At 47.2% G+C, this 14,099-nt stretch overlaps 1 protein-coding gene across 4 annotated transcripts in view; it reads left to right on the forward strand.

The window, feature by feature from the left end:
* Nucleotides 1-14,099, forward strand: part of STX8 (syntaxin 8) — a 326,781-nt gene that overhangs the window by 300,548 nt on the left and 12,134 nt on the right. The window contains exons 8-9 of one of the 4 annotated variants that reach the window (XM_016932407.2): nt 1,310-1,394; nt 1,652-2,670. The exons of 1 other annotated variant lie outside the window; for it this stretch is intronic. In XM_016932407.2, the coding sequence (XP_016787896.1) occupies nt 1,310-1,371 (62 nt within the window). In that variant the 3' untranslated portion in view covers nt 1,372-1,394; nt 1,652-2,670. Of the gene's footprint in view, nt 1-1,309; nt 1,395-1,651; nt 2,671-10,496; nt 10,586-14,099 lie in introns of those variants that run through there. 2 more of the 4 variants (XM_063799782.1, XM_054670474.2) reach the window with 2 other exon arrangements.

The raw sequence follows: 14,099 nt of genomic DNA on the forward strand, positions 1-14,099 counted from the left end.
GGGATCACAGGCATGAGCCACCGCGCCCAACCTGTTATCCCCATCTTATAGGTGAGGTCCAGACGGGTTAAATGGCTGGCTCATGATCACACAGATGGGAAGTTCAGTAGCCAGACAGTCTGCTCTCCAGCAGACTTATACCTCTAAGTAAAGAGAAGTTGCTAGTGTATGTAAATAGGTAAGGGTGGGAACAGTGGAACTCCATTGACCAGGGAGAAGGCACTAAAGGAGAGACAGAGAGCAGCGATGTCTCCCTGCGTCCGTGAAGCCAGCCCTTTACTTAGAGACGATGGGGGAAAATAGGAAGACAGAAGAGCTCCACCTAGGAGGTAATAGACAAAGGAAAGAAGTTCCCATGGACGCTTGGAGTGAAAGTGGAAATATACCAAGGAAGGGACCCCAGAGGTCTGGGTGAACCACTCAGCCCTGGGAGGCCGGAGCTCAAGAGGATGGTTGCGTCATCAGAAGCAAAAGAAGTGGAAGTTGTAAAGAGACCCTTAACTTGAACAGTCAAGTAATGATGATTTTGTTGGTTTCTGTGACTTAGAGACATCATAAAGAAATTGTTGGGCCAGGCGCGGTGGCTCATGCCTGTAATCCCTGCACTTTGGGAGGCCAAGGCGGGCGGATTACTTGAGGTCAGGAGTCTGAGACCAGCTTGGCTAACATGGTGAAACCCCATCTCTACTAAAAATACAAAAATTAGCCAGGCATGGTGGTGCATGCCTGTAGTCCCAGCTACTTGGGAGGCTGAAGCAGGAGAATTGCTTGAACCTGGGAGGTGGAGGTTGCAGTGAGCTGAGATCACGCCACTGCACTCCAGCCTGGTGACAGAGCGAGACTCCGTCTCAAACAAAAAAAAAAAAAAAAAGAAATTGTTGTATTTTTGAAGACTTTGTTTATTATTATTATTATTATTATTATTATTATTATTATTATTTTTGAGACAGAGTCTCACACTGTTGCCCAGGCTGGAGTGCAGTGGCGCGATCTCGGCTCACTGCAAGCTCTGCCTCCGGGGTTCACACCATTCTCCTGCCTTAGCCTCCCAAGTAGCTGGGACTACAGGTGCCCACCAACACGCCCGGTTAATTTTTTGTATTTTTAGTAGAGACAGGGTCTCACCGTGTTAGCCAGGATGGTCTCAATCTCCTGACCTTGTGATCCGCCCGCCTTGGCCTCCCAAAGTGCTGGGATTACAGCCTCCCAAAGTGCTGGGAGCCACCGCGCCCGGCCTGAAGACTTTGTTTAAACAAATGTCTATATCACTCGTGAATTTGGGTTTTTTGAAGACTTTTTTTTACTGCAGGAAGTTATGAACAAAGCCAAGCTGATGATCAAATCCTTTCCAGAACAGTGGTTGAGATCTAACCTCCACCCAAGCCAGCAAGCAGGTAACAGATCTGGGCGGGAAGGCATTATCTGTACCTTAAGAAGACCAAGTGAGGTTACCATGCAGAGGGGAGGGATGGCAAAGCCAGAGTAGGTGGCACATTTGACACTTTTCATAAGAAAATGACTTTCTTGTCTGACTTTTTGGTAGAAAATTCTCATGAGTAAGTACCGGTTATGGTCATTTCCCCAGAGCTAACATGAGACTGTAATGACTAAAATGTGGATTGTGATTCAGTTATTCTAATCTCATATTCAGTACCATTCAACAAGACTGGAAAAGAAGCACCCCTTTATATCCAGGAAACTGTCAGAAGGGACCGCTGAGAGCAGACGGCAGAGCATGTTAGACTAGACAGCAACAGAGCCGCTGCATTGAGGCCTGCCACGCAAACACACGCCCACTCCCAAACAGCTTGGATTTCCAACGTGAGACGGGAATGCGTGGGAAATCGCCAAGGCAGAAAGGCCTCAAGCCAATTCTGCAATTAGCCAATAGCCTGTACTGGCCTCCACATTCATTTAGATAAATTTTGAAATCATCAGCAAACTGTGGAGCTAGATTCTTTCTTTGCGAAGACAAAGTCAGACAGTGTTAACCTGCGTAGCGCCATGAGGAAAGGATGTGGGACGAGCTCTGCTTCCCACCCCCGGCAGGAGCTGAATCATTCTGCAGGGACACCCCTGGCTGTGTGTGGCCTGGCGTGGTCCTCGCTGGCAGTGGGGAGAGGGGTCCCTGCTGGGGGTGGAGACTGGGTCCAGGACCTAGCAGCCCTACCTCGAGGCCCTGCTTCCAGGCTCACCCCCATCTTAGTTAAACCTGCAGAGGGGATGTTAATTAGCAAAGACTGGCGCTCAGGGAGTTGGGGGAGCTCTTAGCCCTCTCCCTTCCAAGAAAGATGACCTTTTGGACCCAAAAAGGAGAATTGGGCTCCAGTTGCTCTCGTTCGAGGCACTCGGAGTGCTTCCCACGTATCTCATTTATCCTCATGACACCCCAGAGAGGTAAGTTTGTTTGAGGTTTATACAAAGTTATGATTATGCCTATAGATTCCAGTTCCTGCCTCTATGTCATTCTAAACCTCGGGTCTCATCCCCATCTCACTTTTCCTAACATAACTAAACCCTTCGGGGAATGAAACGTCTCAGGCTTTCGCCTCGCCAAAGGGCGGTTTTCCCCCTTCCTTCTTTGTTGTTGTTAAGTTTGATTTATTGCTTCGCATTCTAGCCAGGCTCGATGGATGTTCGGAATATTATAAATAATGTGGATTGAAAAGATTGTGCTGAAATGTTTATTGCGTTCTTAGAAAGAGAACAAGGAATGGCGCGGAGAGTGTGGCAGTGGGGAAAGAGGGGCGTGAGGAAGGTGGGAAGACCCATCCTGCTCCTAGGATATTTTAGTGTGTCAATAAAAGACAGTGCTCAGAAGGGAAAGAACTTATATTGCAATCATGCTATCAAGAATGCAGAAGTGTTCCAGTGGGCGTAAAGAATATACTTCAAGAATGTAAGGACCATAAGGAACTAATCATTAGACATTCTCTGTCTCATTTCCTCACCCACGGTGTTTGAAGAAAGCCAGCAATGGAGAGGTTGTCTGTGCTTTAAAACTAGCTCGCTGGCACGCTAGCTTCGGGGTACGCTCTGGGATGGCAGACAGCTGTGGCTAGCTGTGTGTGAGTGAGAAGGCACCCCCTTGTGACTTATTTTGCACCTTACAATCTGGAATCTTTGTTCTTCAGGTGCTCTAGAAATATAAATGTTATCCAAGGTTGGGACCCCTGATGCGGTGGAAATAAATGCCACACTGGCTCATGGGCATCCAGAGATCACATTTCAAGCTGAAATCCTACCAGCCACTCCCTGCCGGGTAGTTATCTGGTCCTTGTTCCTTCTCAGGGCATTTCCTCGGGCTTCTGTGAGGAAGAAGGCAGCGTCCTTAGTGGCCAAGGCCATCTGTGTCAGCCTGATGTGACACAGCAAAGCCCGGCAATCTGGCAGAGATCATTCTTTGAATCCCTCTCTATTCTAAGCAAGAGCGGTCATTTGGCCACCCCAGCTGCTGCTGTTGGTCCCGCACACCCCCTCAGAACAGAACCGTCTTTGTCAAGAGGAAATGAGGCTGAGGGATATTGGCGTGGGTGTGGATTAGGACAGCAAGAGGGCTTTGTGTCAAACACATCCCAGCCTGCTCCACTTCTCGGGGTGCATCATCAGCAGGGACAGTCACTGGGTACCTGCTTTGCCCCCAGGACAGTGACTTTCCTTCCAGCTAGGGAGCCCTGGCCCATTATCCGTACTTATAGTAGCCAGAGAAAGCCACGGTTTCTTCTATCATGGTAACAGATGATATTTTATTGTATGGTGTGAAGAATTTCTTCAGCACCAGAGGAGTCACATGGAGGGCTTGTTAAAACAGGTTTCTAGGTAGGACCCTTGACGTTGAATTTCTTTCTTTCTTTCTTTCTTTTTTTTTTTTTTTTTTGAGATGGAGTCTTGCTCTATAGCCAGGCTGGAGTGCAGTGGCACAATCTTGGCTCACTGCAACCTCTGCCTCCCCAGTTCAAGTGATTCTCCTGCCTCAGCCTCCTGAGTAGCTGGGACTACAGGTGCGTGCTACCACGCCCAGCTAATTTTTGTATTTTTAGTACAGATGGGGTTTCACCCTGTTGGCCAGGATGGTCTCGATCTCTTGACTTCGTGATCCACCCACCTCGGCCTCCCAAAGTGCTGGGATTACAGGCATGAGCCACCACGCCCGGCCGCATTTCTTTCTTTTTTGAGACAGGGTCTCACTCTGTCACCCAGGCTAGAGTGCAAAGGCGCATCTTGGCTCACTGCAACGTCCGCTTCCTGGGTTCAAGCGATTCTCATCCTTCAGCCACCTGAGTAATTGGGATTACAGGCACATGCCATCACGCCCAGCTAATTTTTGTATTTTTAGTAGAGACGAAGTTTCACCATGTTGGCCAGGCTGGTCTCAAACTCATGACCTCAAGTGATCCGCCCGCTTCGGCCTCCCAAAGTTTTGGGATTACAGGCATGAGCCACCACGCCCAGCCTGAAGTTGCATTTCTAACAGTCTCTTCAGTGATCTGTGCTCCTGGTCCCAGGTCACACTGTGAGTTGCCATGCTGTAAACACAAACATTTCTGTCGTTAGGTGATTTTTGGTAATGTCTTGAGAATGTCTCCCAATAGAGGGTGACAAAAAGTTACAAGGAATGAATGAAACATGAACTGAGGCGGTTTGATTCAAAACAAAATGGGCCCAGTTGTCTGAAATTGTGAGTCTAAAATCATCTGTGATAGGAACCCATGAGCATCTGGTAAAATCCCATCATTTCACTACAATACAACTCTGTTCATTTAATTGCAAAGTAAATACAGAACATATTCTCCTAGAATTTTAAATTCATATCACTAATGGAGAATATATTGATTTTGAATTTAGCAATACCAACTGGACTTACTTTACTTGAATGCTTTACAGTTCTTTAAAACCACTACTCCTTGATTACCTATTCTATTGATAATTTGTATGCTTTCATTCGTTCATTTCTTCACTCATTCATTCATTTCTTTAACACATATTTACTGAGCACTTACTATGTGCCAAGTACTGTTCTAGCTGCTGGAATATTCCCATGTTAACTACCATCAAGTAAGAAAGAGACTGGGCACGGTGGCTCACGCCTGTAATCCCAGCACTTTGGGAGGCCGAGGTGGGCAGATCACAAGGTCAGGAGATCAGACCATCCTGGCTAACATGGTGAGACCCTGTCTCTACTAAAAAATACAAAAAAAAAAATTAGCCGGGCATGGTGGTGGGCACCTGTAGTCCCAGCTACTCGGGAGGCTGAGGGAGGAGAATGGCATGAACCCAGGAGACGGCGGTGCTTGCAGTGAGCTGAGATCGCGCCACTGCACTCCAGCCTTGGCGACAGAGCGAGACTCCATCTCAAAAAGAAAAGAAAAAAGAAAGTCCTTTGAAATTCCTACTGCTGACTGCTCATATTCCAGGTATTAAGATATTTGAGTCTAAGCTATGAGCTGCTATCCAATCAACAAAAACATAAATATATGTTGCATATGTATTATGTGAGCTCTGTGCTAGGCACGAGAGGAGACACAGACATTGGAAACACATGGCCTGTTATTTAACCCCAAAGAATTTATGGGCCATCGGGGAAGGTAAATCATGAATCCAATTAATTGTTAGTTTAACCAAATAACATGTTAATTTCTGTACCGCATGTGTTTAGTATACAGAAGCAGCATAGAAAAGCAATCCTAGGATTACCCTGGGCATGGGGGAGGAGGTGTCCCTGAGGAGCGGGTGTTTTCAAGCTGAGGCCTAAAGCTAGTGCTGGTGTGCTGGGTGCAGAGAAGCTGGCAGAGGGCCCCAAAGCAGTGTGAACGATCCCTGCCAAGGCACAGAGGTGTGAGAGAGTGTGGCATGCTCGGAGTGGGAGGCCAAGGTGGGAAAACTGGATCATTTCGTTAGGAATGTGTCATAATTCAACTTTTTAATGTTGCTTTGAAATGACTTCTGAAATCTCTGACAGACCATGTTTAATATAAGCCAGCCAATATTGCAAAGCCAAATCTGACCTTTTGGGTTGTCTATCTTACTTTTTTCCAGAAGAGTGGATAAGCAGAAGGTGATGACATCATTTTAATATTATCCTCAAACACCTTTTATTATTTGCACTAGCAGCAGACATTGGAAGGGCAGATATTTTGTGTTCTTTGCATGGCATGTGATACACACGTCCCTGGTATGGGCTTGAATATGCTAATATGTAACCTCTGACACTCAGCTGTGGCCATCAATCTGCCTCTTTCCAGGACGGTGTCTTGAAGGTCTGTTTAAGCCCTTACGCTGGAGCGTCTTAAGGGAAAGGGAGAGGAGAAGGACGTGTACCCCAATCACCTTATCCTCAGAAGTGACGCTCCAGATGCAATCATTTCCCAGTCTTTCCACTCTGCCACAGTGACTCCTTGGGCCTCAAATACTTCTTTTTTTTTTGAGACGGAGTCTTGCTCTATCGCCCAGGCTGGAGTGCAGTGGCGCAATCTCGGCTCACTGCAAGCTCTGCCTCCCGGGTTCACGCCATTCTCCTGCCTCAGCCTCCCGAGTAGCTGGGACTACAGGCGCCCGCCACCATGCCCAGCTAATTTTTTGTATTTTTAGTAGAGACGGGGTTTCACCGTTTTAGCCAGGATGGTCTCGATCTGCTGACTTCATGATCCGCCCGCCTCAGCCTCCCAAAGTGCTGGGATTACAGGCGTGAGCCACCACGCCCGGCCTGGCCTCAAATACTTCTACTGATCCTTCTTGCTGATAGAATCCATGCACAACAGCTTTTACGCCAACCATGTTCTAGAATTGATGGCTTGGGATCTTGTCCACTTGTTTTCAGTAGGCTCAGTAGTGGCATTGTTGAATCTGCCCACATTGCCTGCAGGTCTGTGTCTCAGAGCTGAGTTGGGGTTGAAGAGCACCAGTTCTGGCTCTGAGTTTTTACTTAGGAACGCCAACTGTTTGCTGCCACACTAACAGCCAACTCCGAAAATGGCAGCCTCCCTATGTGAAGGACCACTTTTAGGGATCCTCAGATAATCTGCTGTTCACAGGAGGACGTCTTTAGGGTGGTGAATTGTTTGGGGATAGTACTGAATCGGGGGGACATCACTGCGGCCTCATCCCCCAAGATGAAGGACAGGCTCTTGCACTGCAGAGTGTGAATACTCCTGTTTGCATACCGTGTGCTCGGGGTCAGAGCTCTGCAGCCTGACTGCCCCTTTGCTCTTGTGTATTTCCTAGATCAAACTCTAAGCCCCGATGCCACTTTTGGTAAGAGGCTCCTTTTCCACGATCCAGTGTAGAACAACTTTGAAGTCTCTCTCTCTCTCTTTTTTTTTTTTTTTTTGTTCTTACTCCACCAATCTTCATGGTGCCCACAGGGCTCACAACTCTGAGGCTCTCGTGCTGCTCCTAGTGAAAGGTTAGCAGTTGACCAGTGTGCTGGGTTGGTTGCGCCCTAGTTCTGCCATTAAGCATCTCACTGCAGCAATATCCTTAAATTAGGGTTCCAAGGCCTAGAAAGGAGAGCATATGGGAGGGTCTGGGTAGAAGATGCATATCCCTTCCGTGAGAACAAATCTGAATGGCCTTTCATTGAAATGCTCTTAATTTAAGCTTTTTTTTTTTTCTTTTTTTTCTTTTTAGGCAGAGTTTCACTCTTGTTCCCCAGGCTGGAGTGCAATGGCACGATCTCAGTCTCACTGCAACCTCTGCCTCCCGGGTTCAAGTGATTCTCCTGCCTCAGCCTCCTGAGCAGCTGAGATTACAGGCACCCACCACCACGCCCAGCTAATTCTTTTGTATTTTTAGTAGAGATGGGATTTCACCATGTTGGCCATGCTGGTCTTGAACTCCTGACCTCAGATGATCCACCTGCCTCTGGCTCCCAAAGTGCTGGGATTACAGGCATGAGCCACTGTGCCTGGTGAATTTAAGCATTTTTATACATATAGGTATACAGGCTGTTGGAGGATTTTTTGAGTGCATAAATCTCAAAGTCTGTTTTCATGATAGAGTCTGTAGAGTGAGGTAGAGAAGGTTTTCAAGAAAAGCCTGGCAGCCATGTTTGGTTGCACTGAGAGTAGTCGCGCCCGATGGCAGGAGGCTGCTGCGTTCAGCTCAGAGGTCTCGCTCGTGCTGTGGTGTCACACAACACGGGGGATATGGGCAGCATTGAGCACTGAAGGCCATCACACATGGGGAAGGGTCATAGCGCTTTCTATCCAAAGATTGGAGATCGGGAATGCCACGTTGGTAGCAAGAACAATTTCCAGCAGGTGAGACTAGTAGCTAATCTCAGTTGAGAAGGTACCATGAGCCGGGTAGTATGCTTGGCACTCAGCATTTTCTCTCTTTTTGTCTCCATGATGGCTCTGAGAGTGGAGGGTTATTATTCTCCCACTTTTCGGCATAGAGGATTGGATCCCTTACTCAAATGACAGTGCCATGGTCTGAACACGTGCAGTCTGCCCTCGCAGCCCATGGTGTTTCAGCTCTTATGCCATACAGCTTCCAAAGAGGGAAACCCTGAACTCACACACGCGTTCACCCTTTCACACACTCTGTCATTTTGCCGCATACGTGGGAAGTGACACACAGTACTGGAAGCTAGTGGGCCAGGGAGCTTCAGACTGCGGAATGTTGACCACTTGAAAGTAGAGATGACCTTTTGAACACAGGAGAGCCCATTTTTTCTGCCCCGACAAAGGGGACAGGCTTCAGAGCCACACTGAATAACTATGACAAATGTTGTGGTTACTTGGGAAAAGACTTGGCTGAAAGCAAAAGGCCCACGTCTGGTCGCTCTCTCGTCAGCCCCTTATTTTTCTTTTCTCCCACTGCCCTTAAACAGTCATATTTCTTCTGCCCTCCCCACCGTGGCCCTTGGTTATATATAGTCCATGTCACCTTGGAGGCCAGAGGAATGTGGAGATGAGTTGGGGGCCAAAGTAGCCTCCAGGATGACAGAGTGGCTCTCCACCCAGAGCACCAGAAGTGGCACTAGTGATCCCACCTTACTGGAAATGCATTTACCCGAATTCTTCTACACTCTTGGTGACATCGCGTGTCTACTATTTCATCCTACTTCCACCACCGTGACCTGGCTTCCTCCTGATTTCAGCCACCAGCTGGTGGCCAACACTTTGCAGCTCTCAGCCAGCATGGCGCTGAAGTAAAACGACCGCTAATACAGGCAAGCGTCATCCGTTTCAGAAGCACAATTCTCATCTGGGCATAGAATAGTCCAGAAGGGCCATCTGAGGAAGAGCTGCTGTCCAGGAGGTGGCTCACTGCTTCTCACTTCAGAAAGGACCCCATGTCCTCACAGACCAAGCAGGCTCCAGTGCGCTGGCTGGGACACCCCTGTTCTGGAAAGTGCTGGCACCCACTGCCAACTTCTTCCTCTCCAATCTCCTTTTTCTCCACTCCATAATAACACCCCTCTGTGTTTCCAGTTGTCATTACGTCACCCTTCATTCCAACCAACTTTCGTAATGTGTTATTTCTAAGCCTACATCTTATTAACGTTTAAGGATGGCAGTTTCCTGATGGCGTGTAGGAAGGCACCCTAGTCTTACCCGCAATGTTTCCAAATCCCACTCTAGGATGTCTGGTTTATGGACCATATCAGCACTCCCTCCCTGGTACCCCTAGGACTCGAGGGAAAGGGGGTGTGTGCCTTTCAGCCACCCCGTATGATAAGCAATAGGGGAAGAGGAGCTGGATTTTCTTTCTAGCACTTACCGCCTTCTAGTCCACTACATTAGTTACTGATCTGGGTTTTTGTCTGTCTTCACACACTGAAGCCCCCCTCCAGCACCCCCAACAAACACACACTAGGATGTCAATTTGGTGAGGGCAGAGCTTTCTGTCTGTTTGGTTCATTGTTGCAGCCCCAGTGCCTAGAACAGTGCCTGGCAGGTGCTCAGGCAACATGTGTTAAATCAAAAGCCACAACAGAGATGCAGGACACAGAGGATATCAGTGTTATTTCTGCTTTCCCAACCACGTCAGGAGTGAGGACCTTCTGTTTCATTTGTTGAGTAAACGTGTATTGAGCTGCTCAATGTGTAATGTATATAATGCATACAAAGTGGATAGCAAGTGCCTAGCGCCAGTAATGGTGCCGGGCATGGCTCTTGTTAGAAGCACTGTGGTGGCAGGGGCAATGTGCATTTGCCCGGGACCTGCCTGAGCCAGGCCCCCAGTGGGCCCTTACACAGTGTGCCCAGGAAAGGAGGGATCCCCAGTGGGAAGGCTCTAAGCGACTAGCGTGCCCCATCCAGAGTGTTCTTGTTAGCTTTGTTTCAAGAGGGTGAGCTCTCCTGCCCCAATCTGGGCCCCAGAAACCTCTTGCCCTGGAACTGGAGCCCATCTCATATTCACTTTGACTCTTTAGGACATCTATAGTATTAATCAAAGATTGCTTGTAAAATAATAGGATATGTGACTGTGAAAGAGAAAAGTTTGGAATTTGGGAAGGTGACAGCTTTTTTTTTTTTTTTTCTTTTCAGACTGGGTCTTGTTCTCTCACCCAAGCTGGAGTGCAGTGGCACAATCATGGCTCACTGTAACCTCTACCTCCTGAGCTCAAGTGATCCTCCCACCTTAGCCTCCTGAGTACCTGGGACCACAGGTGTGTGCCACCACACCTAGGTAATTTTATTCTTATTTTTTTGTAGAGATGAGGTCTCCCTATGGAGCCTAGGCTGGTCTCAAACTCCTGGGCCCAAGAGATCCTCCCACCTCAGCCTCCCAAAGTGCTGGGATTACAGGCGTGAGCCACTGCACCTGGCCTTTCTTTTCTCATCTTCTTTACTTTCCGAAGTTACTATGATATATGCATATTGTTTTAAATGCTTTTTCTACTTGAAAATTTAAAACCACGTGAAGCATTACTAGTTCACTAGAAATGCCCAGAAAAGGATTTGCCTTCTTGTTCTTATATTACTACTGAGAATTGTTGTTTGCAATTTGGCAGAACCTACCCATTCTGGTTATCTATTGCTGTGTTTAAAAAATCAGGCTGGGTGCAGTGGCTCATGCCTGTAATCACAGAACTTTGGGAGGTCGAGGAGGGAGGATTGCTTGAGCCCAGGAGTTTGAGACCAGCCCTGGGAACACAGGGAGACCTCATCTCTACACAAAATTTAAAAATTATCCAAGTATGGTGGCATGCACATGTGGTCCCATCTTCTCAGGAGGCTGACGTGGGGGGATCACTTGAGCTCAGAAGGTGGAGGCTACAGTGAGCCGTGACCATGCCACTGCACTCCAGCCTGGGCGACAGAGTAAGACCCTGTCTCAAAAAAGGTAAAAGATCACCCCAAATTTGGCAATGTAAAACAATTGTTTTGCTACACTTCACAATTCTGTGGGTTAGGAATTTGAAAAGGGCTCTGCTGCCTGGCTCTGGCTGAAGATTTTCATGCAGTTGTAATATAGTCAGTATAGTGGTGAAGCTGGAACCCAGTGGGGCTGGCTGGGCATCTCTTTTCTCTGTCTTCTCATGATCTCAGGGTCCTTCCATGTGGTCTCTCCATTTGGACTAATTGGGCTTCCTTGCAGCATGGCAGCCTTCTAGCAGTTGAACTACTCACATGGTGACTATCCTGAAGGAGCAAGGTGGAAGGGTGTGTAATCTTTATGACCCAGAGTCGCAAGTCACAGAGTGTCACTTCTGCCATATTCTGTTGGTGAGGTAGTCACAAAGGGCTTATCAGGTTCAAGGGGAGGGGACCCAGGTCCTACCTCTTGATGAGAGCAATGTCAAAGTCACATCATATGAAGAGTATGTGGTTTGGGAGAGAGAAATGCCGTCAGAAAATACAATTAGCGAGACTATCAAAATAAAAAATGCACATACTCTTTCCCCCAGGATTCCATATGTAGGAATCTATCCTACAGAAATTTGTGTACACGTGCACAAAGGTTTATGTTCAAAGATGTTTACTGCAGTATTCCTTTTCATAGCGAAAATTTTGAAATAACCTCAAAGTCTAGTAACAGGGTATCTTTTGAACAAATTAAGGTATAAAATAGTCTGCAGCCACTAAAAAGATTGAAGGTAGGTCTCTGTGAAAGACATTTAAGACAAATTAAGTGAAAAAAGCTAGTCATTAGATACTACTTATATTAGAATTCCATATGAGACGGAGTTTCATTCTTGTTACCCAGGCTGGAGTGCAATGGCGCGATCTCGGCTCACTGCAACCTCTGCCTCCCAGGTTCAAGCGATCTCCTGCCTCAGCCTCCCAAGTAGCTGGGATTACAGGCATGTGCCACCATGCCCGGCTAATTTTTTTGTATTTTTAGTAGAGGATGGGGTTTCTCCATTTTGGTCAGGCTGGTCTCCAACTCCCGACCTCAGGTAATCCACCTGCCTCGGCCTCCCAAAGTGCTGGGATTACAGGTGTGAGCCACCGCACCCGGCCCTTTTTGCTTATTTTTTAGAGACAGGATCTCACTCTGTCACCCAGGCTGGAGTGCAGTCAACAGATATTTCTGTTGGGACTTTAGCCCCTTCAGAGTAAGGAGATGCAACCCAGACGGGGTGTCCTCAGAGGCAACATCTTGGGACTATCCTTTCAAGACTAAAGTAGTAAAGCAAAAGCATGCTAATATGACTTTTATGTTTTTCCAATTAACTAGACACAACTGGTGATTTTTGCTGATCACTCTGCTAAAAGATCTTGGTTGCAAGTAAGCAGAGATGACTTTGGCTCGTTTAGGTTAAAAAACATGTAATTTGTGGCTGAGCGTGGTGGCTCATGCCTGTAATCCTACCACTTTGGGAGGCAGGTGGATCACAAGATCTGGAGATCAAGACCATCCTGGCCAACATGGTGAAACCCTGTGTCTACTAAAAATACAAAAATTAGCCGGGCATGTTGGCATGCACCTGTAGTCCCAGCTACTCAGGAGGCTGAGGCAGGAGAATTGCTTGAACCTGGGAGGCGGAGGCTGCAGTGAGCCGAGATCTCGCCACTGCACTCTAGCCTGGCGACAGAGCAAGACTCCGTCTCAAAAAACAAAAAAACAGAACAAAAAAAAAAAACAAAAAACACCAAAAAACAAAGAAACAAAAAACATGTAATTTATTTGAGTGATGTTGAGTTATTTGCAGGAACCCGAGGGATGATTGAGCCAACCAAGTATAAAGACAAGTCTGAGCAAAGGCAGGGCCTGGGACCTCCCGAGCTAAGTTTGTGGCCCACCCCTCGAGTGTTACCATTACTGTGACTGAGCCCCAATTGTGCTCAGTTCAAAATCCAAAATCCCTGGAGAAGAGAACCTTGTTGGCCTCACTTGAGGTCTGTTGCATCAGCTGTGCATATGGAGGCAGGGTTAAGTTGAACAGACACGGCTACTGGGCCACCCCAGGAATATGTTGTTTCGATGTATGGAACGCAGGGCTCAATTCAGATCTACCCCATAGTCTTTTGCATCTTGGTCAAATGATTTCCTTTTTAACAAATGAGATAAGCATTTGGTATATTGACAAAGCCTTATGGTAGCAGCGATGCCTCTCTGCCCTGCGTTTGTAGAACTTTAGTAGTAATACCCTGGTGTCACCCTGCCAGGTGTCCCTAATTGGTGCCAGGTAAAGTATCCAAATAGGACAAACGGAGGGGTTTGTAATGCCGAATCCACAGCCTGACTGGAACCTTGCAGGAATCTTCCGACAGTCAAGAGGGAATTGTCAAAACAAGATATCCGTAACAGAGTTCCTGACTGTCTTTTCAAAGACACTTGAATTTCTGCCAGACTCCAGACAGATTCACATTCCCAGGGGTAACACACAGCACAATGAAGGGATATTTCTTAGCAAATATTGACGTGCCAGAGAATTGGCATTAAATTATTGGCTTGACAACTCCTAACCTGCTGCTCTTGGTGGCTGATATGAAGGATTATCTATTTACAATTGAATTCTGCCCTTGACTTGTGGCAGTTGCTGAGCTGAGCTTATTTCAGGGAAGGGAAATGAATAACACCTTAAGAACACAGATGGGGCCTACAAACTATTCAGCACTTTCTGTGCAGGAAGCGACAATAGTGGCAGAGTTTTTACACACTCCCTCTAAGGAACGGCTATCATCTGCAGAGTTTCGTGT

Source organism: Pan troglodytes, chromosome 19 (genome assembly GCF_028858775.2).
Source record: "Pan troglodytes isolate AG18354 chromosome 19, NHGRI_mPanTro3-v2.0_pri, whole genome shotgun sequence".
NCBI lineage: Eukaryota > Metazoa > Chordata > Mammalia > Primates > Hominidae > Pan > Pan troglodytes.